The 12,523-nt window shown below is 44.4% G+C and overlaps 1 protein-coding gene across 2 annotated transcripts; it reads right to left on the minus strand.

The window, feature by feature from the left end:
* Window positions 1–578: 578 nt before the first annotated feature.
* On the minus strand, window positions 579–10,113 carry CHAMP1 (chromosome alignment maintaining phosphoprotein 1). 2 transcript variants are annotated; one of them, XM_055426777.2, is made up of 3 exons: window positions 9,980–10,113; window positions 5,722–5,842; window positions 579–4,085 (listed from the first exon to the last, which is right to left on the minus strand). In XM_055426777.2, exon 3 carries the CDS (start codon window positions 4,045–4,047, stop codon window positions 1,603–1,605), a length of 2,445 nt encoding a protein of 814 aa, XP_055282752.2. In that variant the 5' UTR covers window positions 4,048–4,085; window positions 5,722–5,842; window positions 9,980–10,113; the 3' UTR covers window positions 579–1,602. The 2 variants fall into 2 exon arrangements, with proteins under 2 accessions (XP_055282752.2, XP_088698680.1); XM_088842554.1 differs by lacking the exon at window positions 9,980–10,113 and adding an exon at window positions 4,707–4,783.
* Window positions 10,114–12,523: the final 2,410 nt, after the last annotated feature.

The following is a 12,523-nucleotide window of genomic DNA, read 5'->3' on the forward strand; positions in this document are numbered from 1 at the left end:
AAATCAGAATCCTTATGACACTAAATGCTTCCTATTGCTTAAATGAATCAGTCAGGATTGACCACCACCAGGATTAAGTGACCTTTAATAGGCTGACATGGATTGATGAGAATTTTCATGCAAAGCCCCACGAAGCTAGGCCTCGTGCATCCTTGGTTTCCGCTTTCATGGATTCAACCAATCATGGATCAAAAATATTAGAAAAAATTTCCAGAAAGCTCCATAAAGCAAAACTTGAGTTTGCCACTTGCTGGTAACTATTTACAATGCACTTACATTGTGTTAGGCACTCTAAGTTTTCTAGAGATGATTTAAACTATGGGAGGACATGCGCAGGTTATATACGAACACTACATGCTTTTAAGAGACTTGAGCATCCGTGAATTTTGGTATCCGCAGGATGTCATGGAACTAATTCCCTGTGGACACCAAGGAACCTGAACCTACCTGACCACTCAATAGAGCTTAGAAAATGCTGCTCCAGATATGAAAATCAATGTGAAAACAAGTGGAAATTGGAAATAATGGAATTTGGTATCATAATATGAAAATTACACAAAAGGAAACACACAGGAGGATGTTGCTAACATGAAAGCCTTTGTTTTTAATTTGGTTGATACATATTTGACAAAATATTTTAGAATAAAACAATCCATAAACAGGCACCAAGTACTTACAGTAACAACTGTGAAAAACACAGAACTGACATATTCTTAAATAGTAATGTTTATTTATAAAACTTTTTGTGGTGAATCTGGAAGACTTTCGGTTCTGCTCATGACCCTGGTCTGAAGCCCCAAAAGATGGTGGGTAAGGCCCAGGAGGAGGTGCAACTCTTAACACATTTGGCAAGTAAGGATCACCTGTTGGTGTAAGCTCACAGAGAAGGGAGGGGCCAGATCTCGGGGTAGGGCACAGAATGGAAGACTCCAAAGGAATCAACTAAGGACAAGACCTACGATCACACACCTGTTTCTCAGTTTCCTACAGGAGAAGACTGCAAACTATATTTTAAACTGACTCAATTTCCCCCCTTTTAGCAGAAAATCAGCAACCCTGAGACTCCAAATTTCCATGACATAAAAGCTGATAAACACCTAAAGTGGTTCAAGATTAATAAACTAATATTTTATGACCAAACAGAAACTTTAAAATAATTTTTATGATCTGAAAACACACTTAAGAGAACAAAACTTGTCCGAATTTTTATGCCTAATTCTTAAACATTCTACCAAATAATTTCCATTGTCTGAAATTAGTTGCACAAAAAAGATCTAACTAGATGTTTCAAACTGGGTACGACTTAGTCTTGTTATACAGAACACCTACCTCTTTGTATTACTCAAATATACTAAAGAAATTAGAGAAATTTTTTCCATATGGAATATACAATATGCATTTATTGACTTATACAACAGCCACATAAACAAGAGACCAAGAAAAAAGATGACAAACGCTTATTCTTTGTAGCACTACTGAGACAAACACAGCACACCACAAACATCAGAATCTACCAACCCAACTAGGCTTCCTGACAAGACACTCAACAAACGGGTCCAACAGACAACTCTGTAGAGCACATATCCACACCACGTTTAAAAATCAAAGTTGCTGCTCCTCCAGTGGAGGTTCCAGAGCTTCCATCAGCTTTTTATTTGCTTCCTCATTATGCCGGCTTTGACAATGAGTTAAGTGTTTCTTAAAGCCTCTTGGAAAATTTGATTCAAAATTACAACGTGGACATTTAAGCAAACTTTGCCCATGAGCAGCTACATGATTTTTAAGGAGAGATTCTAAAAGAAAAGCTTTTCCACAAATTGTACATTTGTAAGGACTATGGACATTATGCTTGTTAACCAAATGATGCAAAACAGCACCTTTTTTCATAGCACGACAGCAACAAATTTTGCAATAATACTTCCCTTTTCCACGCTTCATGTATTTTGCAATCTCTTCTTCAGAGATAAAAGCCTCTTTTTCTTCGGTAAACTGCAATACATTCTTGGACTGCTCTGGACTAGTAATGTCCATTTTGTTCTCTTTACTAAAATCAATAGATTCCACATCAACCTGCTCTTGATCACTGCTTGATTCTTGGCCCTTACTATCTGCTGCATCCAAATCTGCTTTTATATACTCACTGCTACTAAGCTCTGCATCAGAGTTCTCTTGGTTGTCTTTCTTGAGCTTCTTTGAGGAAGGAAATAAAGTGTCTTCTAATAGTTTCTTAGGTGTAGCCATTAGTTCTTCCTGAACTAAAACATCACACTTTTGATCATCTATGGCATCTGCCTGTAGTTCATCACCAAGCTCAACTGCCTTTTGAGACTCTGAGAAGATGGCAGATTTTGGAAGTTCAGGGAAAAGGGCATGCTTCCGGGGCTCTGGAAAAAGAGCACGTTTTCGTGGTTCGGGAGAAGCAGGAGGGGCGGTTTTGGTAGGCTCAGAAAACAGGGCAGGCTTTCTAGGCTCAGTATCGAGAGAGAGAACAGGCTTCCAGATATCAGAGGCTGCTTTTGGGGACTCCGATGGCCCAGAAGGACCTGGTTTCCGGATCTCAGGGAAGACAGGTTTCTGAGGTTCGATGAAAAAGGAAGACTTCCAGAGATCAGGGGAACCACCACGGGAACTTTTTTGGGACTCAGGAAAATCAACTGAAGCAGGAGATGTTTTCCGCTGATCAGGAGAAAACTTCCAAAGCTCTGGAGACCCTGAGGGCTTTCTGAGCTCTGGAGATCCCGCTGGACTCCGGATCTCTGGGGACAGTGTTGGGCCTGGTTTGCGAAGCTCAGGAGACACTGGAGGAACAGTCTTCCAGTGTTCAGGTGACAAGGTAGGAGCGGTTTTTCGCAGCTCCGGTGGGCCAGACTTCCAGGACTCAGGAGACGCAGGAGAAGATTTCCAGGAACCAGACGAGACTGATGAAGACTTCCAGGAGGCGGGGGACACAGATGGAGCCGGTTTCCAAGGTCCAGGTGACACAGAAGGAATTGGTTTCCAAGGTCCAGGAGACACAGATGGAGCAGGTTTAGCTGGCTTCCAAGGTCCTGATGCTGCTGATGGACTGGATTTCCAAGACCTGGGGGATCCAGGTGGCCCTGGCTTCCAAGAGCCTGGTGATACAGCTGGGGCTGGCCTCCGAGGCTCTGGGGAGACAGCAGAGAACGGCTTCCAAGGTTCAGGAGACGCTGATGGGGACAGCTTCCTTGGCTCAGGAGAGACAGTCCGGGCTGGCTTCCGAGACTCCGGAGATGCAGTTGGGGACAGTCCCCAAGGTTCTGGGGAGGCAGCTAGTACTGGTGACTCGGGGGATGGGGCTGAAGGCGGCACCAATGTTTCTGGGAAATGGGAGTGTTTCTGGGGTTTGGGATTAGTCAGAGTGGCCTTTACTGGCTCAGGAGACACAGGAGCAAGTTTCTGTGGTTCTGGAGAAGGAACAGGGACTAGTTTCTGAGATTCAGAAACAAGAGGGGCTGGTTTTGGAAGTTCAGGAGAAGAAACAGGGGCTGGTTTTGGCGGCTCAGGAGAAGGAAGAGAAGGTGTCTGTGGCTCAGGGGAAACAGGGCCAGGCTTCTGAGAGTCCAGGGAAGGAAGAGGAGCAGGTTCTGGTGATTCTGGAGACGTAACTGGGCCAAGTTTCTGTGTTTCTATAGAAAGGGCAGGGACAGGTTTCAGGACCTCTGCTGAATTGGAGGCCGTTTTCTGGTGTTCAGGAAGAGGGGGGCTTTTCACAGGTTCTGCTTCTTTGTTGAACTGATTTTTTGGTTTCTCATTCCATTTCTCTGCAGCCGAATGTTTAGAGGTGATGTGATAGTATACATTAGAGTACATCTTGCTGGTGAAAAAGCATTTATGGCAGTGAAACAGCTTTGCACTTTTCTGGTAAAATATCATTTTACCTAACCCACCGGCATCCATTTCATCACAAAATTCAGGATGGATGGTACCCATGTGGATTTGTACATTTTCATAATCTGTGCCTCTGAAATTGCAGTGGTCACACTCCAAACGTGCCGACGTCTTACGAAGTTCCTGGAATACTTCCATTTTTCTAAGATACACGATTTTATTCTTTAAAAATAGTGCTGCGACAAAAGAGAAATAAATGAATGCTTTTCAGGGATCATAATTTTAAATGAAATGCTATTTCTAGTCCACTCTATACTTGAAAAATTTTAAGTCTAGAATGGCACATGTATTTATTATATAATATCTCTATAAAGACTGTGAAGAGAAGGGAAAAATATAACTAATTTTTAACCGAGTCCCAGGAACTCTGCTATTTTTACATATATCATCTCATTTAACCCTAACAATATGACTTCAATATTAGTCTCATCTACAGATGACAAACCTAATGTTCAAAGTCAATTACCCAGGTTATAAGACCATCAGGAACCCAAACTTGATTCCAGAATTATCTACTGAATGTGCCTTACACTTTAATATCCCGAATCAACAAGCTGTTAGCACACAAAGGCTGAGTAAATGTCAAAGTTAAAGCTAGGCTATTCAGGCAGAGCAAGAAACTTTAGACCCACTTTACAAAGTGCTTGTTAAACTAAATCTAACTATGCAAAGACAACTTTTAAAAAAAAGTCAACTTGTCTTTATCCATCCTGATGTATTTTTATCCATCCATTTAATGAATCAGTCATTTTTGTACGCTGTGCTCTTCCAGGTGTCTGGGTTTTAGGGTGTCTTACAATGTGGTGCTTCCATCAGTTGAGAAGAAACGAATGTGAAAGACGGCACAGATGAGGCTCAGCAGAGACCTTACAGGCTGTGAGGGGGTTTGCCAAAAACAGCAATTCAGACGGGGGCGGCAACTCGCTTGCCAGAAAACAGGACTTTTAAACTTTTAAGCTAATCTTCTTAGGCGGTAAAAGTTAAGACTTAACTCACATACTCATTCATACGGACAAGACATTCACACAGTATCAATTCCCAGAGGCAGTCACTGAACTTATGTATCACTAAAGAGAAGTACAAAAGGGCACAAACACACTCTACACAAACGAGGTATTAAACAGATTTTTCTGCAATGAGCTTCCATTTAAGGAAGAGAAGTCTGTGGCCAACTGGTTTTCACAAAAATTAAAAACTTAAAACTGTTTCTCTTATGACTGTGTTTTAAATTATGCCTTCTCACTCAAATATTTTTAAATACCTCAATATTTTTCTGATAATGATGACTTCATTCTCTTCTTACATACTTGTATCTTTAATTCTCTGGTATCCAGCCTGTTTGTGACCCCAAATGGATAGTTCTCATCTCAAGACTAATTACACATGTAATCAATGACATATAATGTTCTTTTCCTGACATGCAGCATTCTATTTAGCAATTACTAAGTTTTGTGATTCTATTCTGGACTCTATTCTATTCTCCACCAGTTATATCTGGTGAGACCTTCTCAGCATGGATCCAACAACTGCTAAAACAGATTCTGTAACTAACATAATTAACACATGTTCATATATCACTATCAATATGGGTATGTATGCTTTTAACATTTTCCCTTAAGAACTCTAAGGACTTTTTAAAAATGCACTCATCATAAAATATTCTCTTAAATGTTAGAAAGTGAGAAATGTTAAAAGTACACAAAAATATATGCAAAGCAATGCTGCTAGAATATCACTATATAAATTCAGGACAAGTACTTTTATAACAGAGAAGAAATATAGACCAACATGTTTTTTCATTAGTAGACTTACCAGTTGTCTTAGAAGAATTCTTTAAAATGGTCTTCAAAGGGCAGGCAAGTGTACATGGCTTTTTGACTAGATCACAGAAAACAATGTATAGTACATGAAAGACAAAGATGAGAAGTTGAACCTGAAAAAAACAAAAAGAAGGGTAATCAAAATTACTTCACTGTGAAAATCTGTGCCCTCTATAATAGAATTCTGATAATTTCTCTCACTATCCTGCCCCTTCCAACAGCAACAGGGGTCCAATCCATAGCCTAGCCATTAACTTTAATAAAATGACCCCAAAGATTATGGTAGATAAAATGCACACCACCACCCTCACTGAGTTTCAATTTAATGATCCACTACGGAATTATATACACACTGGGCTGGATGAATCACAAGCTAGAATCAAGATTGCCAGAGAAATATCAACAACCTTAGATATACAGATGATACTGCTCTAATGGCAGAAAGCGAAGAAGAGCTAAAGAGTTTCTTGATGAGGGTGAAAGAGAAGAGTGAAAAAACTGGCTTGACAGCATTCAAAAAACTAAGATCATGACATCCAGTCCCATCACTTCACAGTAAATAGAAGGAGAAAAAGTGGAAGCTGTGACAGATTTCATTTTCTTGGGCATCAAAATCACTGCAGATTGTGAATACAGCCATTAAAGTATTAGGCTGATGCAAAAGTGTGGTTTTGCACTGTTAAACTTTGCTGTTTGATATTGGAATACATTCTTAAATAAATATGGTCACAATATACATCATTTTAACATGCATTTCTCACTTGATGGCTTTCTTTGCTAATGACATTCAGTTCAGTTCAGTTCAGTCGCTCAGTCGTGTCCGACTCTCCGCGACCCCATGAATCACAGCACACCAGGCCTCCCTGTCCATCACCAACTCCCGGAGTTCACTCAAACTCATGTCCACAGAGTCGGTGATGCCATCCAGCCATCTCATTCTCTGTCGTCCCCTTCTCCTCCCGCCCCCAACCTTTCCCAGCATCAGAGTCTTTTCCAGTGAGTCAACTCGTCGCATGAGGTGGCCAAAGTATTGCAGTTTCAGCTTTAGCATCAGTCCTTCCAATGAACACCCAGGATCAATCTCCCTTAGAATGGACTGGTTGGATCTCCTTGCAGTCCAAGGGACTCTCAAGAGTCTTCTCCAACATCACAGTTCAAAAGCACCAATTCTTCGGCGATCAGCTTTTACTTGCTGTTTATTTTAGACTAGGGAAATGTTAAGACAAAAAGCAAATTCAAGTGGTTTTCTTATTCTAGTTCAAAATGGGTCATGAAGTGCACCAGAGACAATGTGCAGCATCAAAAATGCATTTGGTCCAGAATCTGCTAACGAAACTAGAGTGCAGTGGTGGTTCAAGAAGTTTCACAAAGGAGACAGAGCCCTGAGGAGGATGAGGAGTGCAGTGGCCGGCCACCAAAGCTGACAGTGATCAATTGAAATGATCATCAAAACTGACCCTCTTACAACTACACGAGAAGTTGCCAAAAACTCAACACCAAGCATTCTACAGCTGTTCAGAACTGAAAGCAAACAGGAAAGGTAAAAAGGCTTGATACGTGGCCAGCTCATCAGCTGACCACAAAAAAAAAAAAAAATCATCCTTTTGAAGTATGTCTTCTCTTATTCTATGCAACCATGATTCATTTCTCCATCGGATTATGATGTGAAACAAAAAGCAGATTTTTTATACAACCAACGATGACCAGCTCAGTGCCTGGACTGAGAAGAAGCTCCAAAGCACTTCCCAAAGCCAAACTTGCACCAAAAAGAGTTTATGGTCATCGGTGGGTGGCCTGCTGCCCGTCTAATCCACTACAGCTTTCTGAATCCCGGCGAAGTCATTAATCTGAGACGCATGCTCATCAAATGCATGAGACACACCCTGAACTGCAGCGCCCACAGCTGGCACCAGTCAGCAGAGAGGGCCCGATTCTTCTCCACAGCAACGTCCAACCACACAGCACACAACCAGCGCTTCAGAAGTTGAATGAACCAGGCTAGGAAGTTCCGCCTCATCCATCATATTCCCCTGACCTCTCGCCAACCGACTACCACTTCTTCAAGCATCTCAAGAACTTTTTCCAGGGAAAATGCTTCCACAGCCAGCAGGAGGCAAAAATGCTTGCCAAGAATTCATCAAATCCTGAAGCATGGATTTTTAGGCTACAGGAACAAGCAAACTTTACAGCTGAGGAAACTGACACCTAGACATTAATAACTTACTCAAGGTCAGGCAAATAGCATCTGATGAAGGACAACAATAATATTCTGCTATCTATCCAGGTTCTTTCTCAAATAGCTCAACCAAATTAATATAGTAGAATTTAGTAAGATCTTGGAAAGCCAGTAAATGGGCCAAAAGCAATTACAAGAAATTTATCAAATATTCAGAAGAAACCCTGGAGAAGGAAACGGTAACCCACTTCAGTATTCTTGCCTGGGAAATTCCATGGACAAGAAGAATCTGGCAGGCTACATACAGTCCATGGGGTCCCAGAGTCTGACATGACTTAGCAACTAAATAACAACGTATACACACTATAGCACTGCTCTTCACCTTTGCTTATTTTTTAAAAAATATTAAACTTCAGAGAAGTTTCAGGTTTAAAAAAAAATTGAACAGAAAGTTCTGTGTTCTCATATACCTCCTTTCCTCCTCTGCACATCATTTCTATTATTAACACTGTGTATTAAGCTGGTAAATTGGTTACAACCGCTGAACAAATACGTTCCTGTTAACTAAAGTCCACAGTCTGTAACAGACGTCACTCTGGGTGTTGCGCAGCTCAAATGGGTTTTCACAAATAGACCCCGTCATGTATCTGTTGTCATTTAGCTATCGCAGACCCACACGGACTACTTTCACTGCTGTAACAATTCTGTCTTCCTCACAACCAGTCTCCGCAGTTTAGCTTTTTTGTATACATTTTTTAAAACTGTAATAAAATACAGCATAAACTTTACCATTCTTCTTACCACTTTAAAAATGAATAAACCATTCCACTTACCATTTTTAAATGCATAATCTAGTGGCATTAAGTACATTCACAATGTTGTATGGCCGTTTCCATTATCCATTTCCAAAATCATCATCACAAACAGAAATTCTATACCCATTCAACACTCCCCTCTTTGAGAGGAATCATCAAATATTGGGGGTTTTGTGCCTGGCTTTTTTTTACTTAGCATGTACATACTGAAGCACGCACAGTTTCATTTTCTCAAGGACATGCAGCAGCCCACTGTACACACCACCGTTCTTCCCACTCATCTGCTGACAGTCACGTAGATTGTTATTGTTACCTCCTCTGGCTACTCTGCCTGAACAAAGACTGTGCTGTACTTGGTCACTCAGCCGTGTCCGATTCCTTGCCACCCCACGGCCTGCAGCCCACCAGGCTCCTCTGTCCATGGGGATCCCCCAGGCAAGAATACTGGAGTGGGTTGCCATGCCCTCCTCCAGGGGATCTTCCCAACCCAGGGATCGAACCCAGGTCTCCCGTATTGCAGCCAGATTTCTTCCTCACTGAGCCACCAAAGAAGCCCTCTTTTTGGCCACTCTGAATAAGGCTGCTATGGACACTGGTGTACAAGAACCAGGGTCTCTGCTTTCAATTCTGTGGAATTTATACCTAGGAGGGGAACTGCTGCATCATACTGGTAACGTCAAATGGTAATTTCTAAACCATTTTCCATATCTGATAGCCGCATCATTTCACTGTTCCAATTTCTCCAGGTCCTCATCAACACTTTGGATTTTTTTATTTTAACCAATATTAGGGAGTGTGAATCGGTATCGCATGCTGGTTTCCATTTTCACAACGCTGATAGCTAAGAGTCATCCTTCGATGTGCCCTGCGGCCATCTGCACATCTCCTCAGAAGAAATGCCCGCTGAAGTCCTCGGCCCACTTTTAAACGGCTTTTTGATGCTGAGTTCCCAGACACACACCACCCCACTCCGCGGGGTGCCCCCTGACTTCCAAGCGGCATTAATGACAAAGCCCACACAGCCGAGGGGCAGAGAACACCGCCTCCAGAACCAGGAGCTCGTGGGCCCGGGTCCGCCGCCGCAGCGCAGCGGGAAACAAAACGCTTCCGGCCGCGGGCGGGATGACGCACGGCTCCCGCCCCAGGCCCCGCGGCCCCACCCGGCCCGCGGCCGCGCCCGGGGCCCTCGGCGGCGGCAGGCCCAAGCCTCCTCGGGGCAGCGGCCCGGGACGGCCCTCCCCGCCCGCTGCGCTCCTCACCAGCGGGCCGCGGCCGGCGTCCGGGCCAGAAAGGCGGGGGAAGCTCGCGGTCCCGGCGGCTCCGCCAAGGCCTGAGGCGCGGCGGCCTCGCGAATGGCGGCGAGGCGCAGGCGCGGGCTCCGGGCGCGCGAACGTGCGCGCGGCCCCAGGACGGGCGGGCGCGCGCTCGCGCGACTTTGGCGCCGCGCCTCCCGCGGAGACCAATCAGATCGCTGGTCTGGCGGCCCGCCCCGCGCCCGGAAGTGACGCGCCTCCCGCCCCGGCCGCGCCCCGAGGCCCCGGGCCCGGCCGGCCTGCGGCTGGGCGCTGCTGTCCGCGCGCTAAGCCTGACCCTTTGTGCTTCCGGCGAGCTCGAGCGCGCGGCCGCTGAGTCCTGGGTGTATCTCTGCCAGTGGCCGAGTTCTTTCCCGCTGGCAGCTCCTGAGTGCCCGGCCGCGGCGGATCTGCGCGAGGAGAAAGCGGCTGGCCGCTCGGTTCCGTGTGCGAACAGACGGCATGCATTACCTCAGTTGCAGGCGTCTCTAGTCTATGCCTTTATTTTTTATTTTATCCTCACTTTCACGCCAAATTCTGAATATTGTCTGTTCTTTTAATTTCTGAAAACATTCTAACTTTAAATAGTAACGGGTTCATTCTAGGAAATTTTCAGGTTTTTGTTTTTGTAGCAAAACATTTGACCGGACTTAATAGCTTTAAAAGAAAACTTTTCGGACTTCCCTGTTTGTCCAGTGAGTATCCGCTCCCTGTCTCAGCTGGCAAACGGACCCGCCTGCAGTGCGGGAGACCTGGGTTCGGATCCCTGGGTCGGGAGGATCACGTGGAGAAGGGAACTGCTACCGTCTCCAGTTTTCTGACCTGGAGAATTCCATGGACTGTTAAGTGTCACAAAGTGTCGGACAGGACTGAGCGACTTTCACTTTCACACATAATTAAAGGCGTTAAATTTTTTCAGTTATCTTTTACCTGAGCTACCCTCTCCAGTTTTCTGGCCTGGAGAATTCCATGGACTGTTAAGTGTCACAAAGTGTCGGACAGGACTGAGCGACTTTCACTTTCACACATAATTAAAGGCGTTAAAATTTTTCAGTTATCTTTTACCTGAGCTCTGTGGATTCCTCCCAGATGGAGGCACCTGTCTGGGCTTGAAGAGTGCCTCCCTAGATTCCCTGAGCAAATTCTAACTTCACTTGGCCACCACTGAATTTAGGACGTCCAGCTGAGTCAACAGCTAGAACTGATGTTTAAACCTCCACACTCTCCATGAATTCAGCACAACCCAGCACTCTCTTCTTTCTTGTTTAGAACCCATCACTGGGAACCCATGCCTGCGTGTTCCCCTCGCGTCTGTAGGCCTGAGTTAGTAAAGTGCTTGTTCGTTTGCTTGGAAGCGGCCTCCTCTAGACATCGACTTTGTTACTGGCTACTTAAGATCTGAGATGGTGGTGGGGAGGGGGAGCAGGAGAAAACCGTCTTCCTTGGTGGGGGGAATGGCATGGGAGGGTGGGGCTCAGGTGAGTGTCTGTGGGTCTGCTGAAGCGGGCTAAGTACCTCAGTTCTGATACATAGTCTCATTCTTTCCAGATTATTGACCCAACTTCCACACAGGCATTTTGTGGCTATTTCAACCCTGTGATTGTAAGGTATAAATTATCTTAGCATCTGCATCAGTTCAGTTAAGTTCAGCCGCTCAGTCATGCCCCATGAATAGCAGCACACCAGGCCTCCCTGTCCCGGAGTTCGCCCAGGTTCATGCTCATTGCAGCAGCGATGCCGTCCAGCCATCTCATCCTCTGACGCCCTCTTCTTCTGCCCTCAGTCTTTCCCAGCATCGGGGACTTTTCCAGAGTCGTCTGTTTGCGTCAGATGACCAAAATACTGGAGCGTCAGCGTCAGTCCTTCCAGTGAATATTCAGGGTTGATCTCCCTTAAGATTGACTGGTTTGATCTCCTTGCTGCAACTTTCAGGAGTCTACTCCAGCACCACAGTTCAAAGGCATCAACTGTTGGCAGAGTAATGTCTCTGCTTTTCAACACACTGTCTAGGTTTGTCATCGCTTTCCTGCGAAGAAGCAATTATCTTCTGATTTCATGGCTGCAGTCACTGTCCACAGTGATTCTGGAGCCCAAGAAGAGGAAATTTCTCACTACTTCCACCTTTTCCCTTTCTATTTGCTATGCAGTAATGGGGCCGGATGCCATGATCTTAGTTTTTTAAATATTTAGTCTTAAGTCAGATTACTGACAGCCTAATATATAAAAATTTTATCTTCTGAAAACATTCCTTTGAGGATCTGATGAAAGCTTATATAGGCCACTCCACAGAACTGTACAATATGCTTTTTCATAATATCATGACCCCAATTTAACGGAAGCTACCAATGGTCAGAAGGACAACAATGTCACAAGAGCACCCAACAGATTTTGGGTTAAGAATTCCTGATTTAGGGGGACCGATTCTGCCATTTGTGATGTGGAGGATTTGAGGAAGCCTGTGAGCTTTCAGGGGCTTCCATTCCTTTTGTGGGAAAGGAAGAGCACTGAGGC

Source organism: Moschus berezovskii, chromosome 13, assembly GCF_049115385.1.
Source record: "Moschus berezovskii isolate FMDL1 chromosome 13, NW_MosBer_1.0, whole genome shotgun sequence".
Classification (NCBI taxonomy): Eukaryota; Metazoa; Chordata; class Mammalia; order Artiodactyla; family Moschidae; genus Moschus; species Moschus berezovskii.